The sequence below is a fragment of the Setaria italica genome, chromosome IX, assembly GCF_000263155.2.
Source record: "Setaria italica strain Yugu1 chromosome IX, Setaria_italica_v2.0, whole genome shotgun sequence".
Lineage (NCBI taxonomy): Eukaryota > Viridiplantae > Streptophyta > Magnoliopsida > Poales > Poaceae > Setaria > Setaria italica.
The window spans coordinates 18,040,788-18,043,961 of record NC_028458.1 but is presented as its reverse complement, the minus strand read 5'-3'; the positions used below and the strand labels follow the sequence as shown (position 1 = coordinate 18,043,961).

Here is a 3,174-nt window from a genome sequence, read left to right as displayed (position 1 = left end):
GTCTGAGAACGGCTTTTGATTTGACTACAAAACTTTTTGTATAGTCAATAGAGAATATATATTGGTTCGTGTGAAAATTTGGTATTTTTTTGAAATAGTTGGATATTTTTTAAAATTTTTTCAAAATAAGTTTGCCGAGTGTCCTACGTTGGACACTCGGCGAAGAAAGCCTTTACCTAGTGTCTACGTAGGACACTCGGCGAACTTTTGTTCCCAAACCCAGCACCGGGCCCCCGCACCTTATCCCCGCTCCGAAGACGCGTACCATACTTATCGAACACTCCCGAAACGTCCTCTCAACCCCCGCCCCGAGACTCGACGCCCATTACCCCCCGCCGGGCAGCCTGCCGCCCACCGATAAGCCGCCCACCGCCCGACCTCGCCCGCCGCCCGCCGCCCGCCGCCCGACCCCGCCCGCCGCCCCCCCCTTTGGATATGGCCGCCGCCGCCTCCTTTTTCCCATTGTCCGGCTCCCTCCCCTTCGAACGGATTCGAGCCCATTCTTCCCCTCAGGCGCGGATCCGGCGGCCCCCACCTCTCTCCCCTCCGGATCTGGCGCGTGGTGGCGGGCGGTAGCGGGCGTGGCGGCTGCATCGGCGTGGTGGCGGCGGGCGGCAGCGGCATGGCGGCGGCGGGCGGCAGCGGCGGGCGACGGCGGGCGGCAGCGGGCGTGGCGGCAGCGGGCGTGGCGGCAGCGGGCGGCAGCGGCGGGCGGCAGCGACGTGGTGGCGGGCGGCGTGGTGGTGGCGCCGGATCCCTCGCCTCCCTCTCCAGGTAACTCCCTCCACTCCTCCGCGGTGGTGGCGGCGGTGGCGGCGGCGGAAGTTGCGGTGGTGGCGGCGGCGGAGCAGGATGTGGTGGCAGCGGCGGAGCTAGCGATGGTGGTGGCGGAGGATGTTTTTTTTTTAAAAAATTTGTTGCCGAGTGTTTTCTCGGCACTCGGTAGAGACTTTGCCGAGTGCCCGACACAAAACACTCGGCAACTCAGTGTTTGCCGACTGAAAAATTGCCGTGTGCCGTTTGCCGAGTGTTACACTCGGCAAACGGTTCGCCGAGGGTTTTTTGCCCTTCGCCGAGTGCCCCTAGCACTCGGCAATTTCACTGTCTCCCGTAGTGAAACAAGGTCCGGTCTATTTTCTTTTACTTTTTTTTAAAAAAAAGTAATGCAAGTTAGGTGTACTGGTAACCAATTAAAGAAGGAAAAATAGGCGGCCTTTTTTCTCAATTACATTTTGAACTTTTGTCATCATCTTTTACATTATTAGAATTTGACTTTAGACAATGGCAAGGAATTTTCCTTCCTTCGTTATATTTGGCTCTGTATAGAAGATCCTGGGATTTGAACTTCTTATAAAGTTCAAAGAAAGAAAAGACTCGATTTAGCATTAGGACTTGCCCAAAAATTAAGAGAAAATTAACACGTCATTTTTTTTATCAATGAAATAGCATCTTATTAATTACCCAAACCTAGGCTAGATCTGCCACTGACAATGAGCTTTCTTCAAAAGGAGAAACATGTACAGTAAAATTTTATGCTTGCACTGTTGCTATATCCAAGAAATCAGATTAAAATTTGATGCTTGCACTGTTATTGTCCAAGAAACCAGATTTCATTACTTCTTGATGAAAGCAAAGATTCATATCTGTCGACTAACCAATTACAACCAAAAAAAGCTCTGAAACATGAGTTGCTGGCATGCATCATAGACACATCGTCAATTAGTACAACCTTGAACTAAGTTGTAACCAACAGATGACACGGTTTATTCGTCGAGAAATATATAAGCTCAAACAAGATGGAAACAGTATGTGTCGCCCAAGGCTGACACTAATCCAAATAAAAGACATTTTAATAAGCTTGTGGTGGTTCGCTGACACCGCCATCAATGGGCTGTGGTGGTTCGCTGACACCACCATCAAAAATGGGTTGTGGTGGTGCGCTGACACCGCCATCAAAAGTAGGCTGTGGTGGTTCACTGACATTGCCATCGTTGTAGTAGCCTCCCCATGCAGCGCCATTGCTGCTCCCTGATCCCCCACCAGAACCACGGCCAAATCCACCATCGTGACCACCACCCCTTCCACCTCCGTGTCCACCACTATTTGCGTTGCTTGAACCATATGGTCCCTTGTTGTAGCCTGAACCTTCCCCGTCCCCTGAGCCAGCACCATACCCGTGACCATTGCCGACACTTCCACCAGAGCCACCGCCACCCCCACTTCCATTTGCATTTGAAGCTCCATTACTGTAGAAATCGCCTGAGTCACCATGGCCGGAGCCAGATGCACCTCCTGCTCCATAACCTGACGCATATTGATCGTAACCTTGCCAACCGCCACTACCAGAGCCATTACCATCTGCAGTAGCAGAGGAGAAGCTACTTATAGGACCCTGAGAAGTACTATCAAAGGAAGTGCCGGAGCCAGAGCCAGATCCGGAGCCATAACCAGAGCCATAGGCGTTCCCGGTTCCGCCACCGCCACCCCCACCGCTGCCTTGGCCATCAGCAGTGGCGTGGTTTACCACCCTAATAGCATTGGTTAATCCAATGTTTAGCAGGACAACAAGCCCAACAGCTAAGAGTTTACCGGTAGCCATGGCGAGCTAAGGTAGCTATAGCTATATGGAGAAGAGGGAAATATGAGATGAACTGTAATGAGAGGTTCGATGGCTATTTATATAGTACTGGAGGCCGCGCATGCATGGTTGCAATATCTTGTAGCTTTGACATGTTGACCATAAGTTGATTTGTGAAGCTGTTTGAAGATTCTTTCGTGGGCTTCTTGGACAAATTTCTTTTTGAACCACAGCCTCAACTTGCCAAGACACTAGGTTCTTGCTTGCTCTTTAATCTTTTGCATGCCTTTTCCTTCCGGAGAGGAGAGGGAAATATTAGAAGGCTAACGGGATGACTGATTTGTTAATTTGTGGCCATCCATGGTTGAAAATATCTTAAAACCTTGATATGTTGACTATGCGTTAATTTGTGAAGATGTTTCACGATCCCTTCATGGACTTCGTGTAGGCTGATTTGTTTTTGAACCACCGGCCGGTAGTGTTCGGCCTGGTTTAGTTCACTAACTTATTTTTAAGCACCCATCACATCGAATGTTTAGATACTAATTCGAAGTATTAAACGTAGACTATTTACAAAACTGATTACATAAGTGGAG

At 50.0% G+C, this 3,174-nt stretch overlaps 1 protein-coding gene across 1 annotated transcript; it reads right to left on the bottom strand.

Moving 5' to 3' along the window:
- Positions 1-1,683: 1,683 nt before the first annotated feature.
- On the bottom strand, positions 1,684-2,610 carry LOC101771210 (glycine-rich cell wall structural protein 2-like). The gene has a single exon (XM_004982925.3). It carries the CDS (start codon positions 2,597-2,599, stop codon positions 1,850-1,852), a length of 750 nt encoding a protein of 249 aa, XP_004982982.1. The 5' UTR covers positions 2,600-2,610; the 3' UTR covers positions 1,684-1,849.
- Between the last annotated feature and the right edge of the window lie 564 nt (positions 2,611-3,174).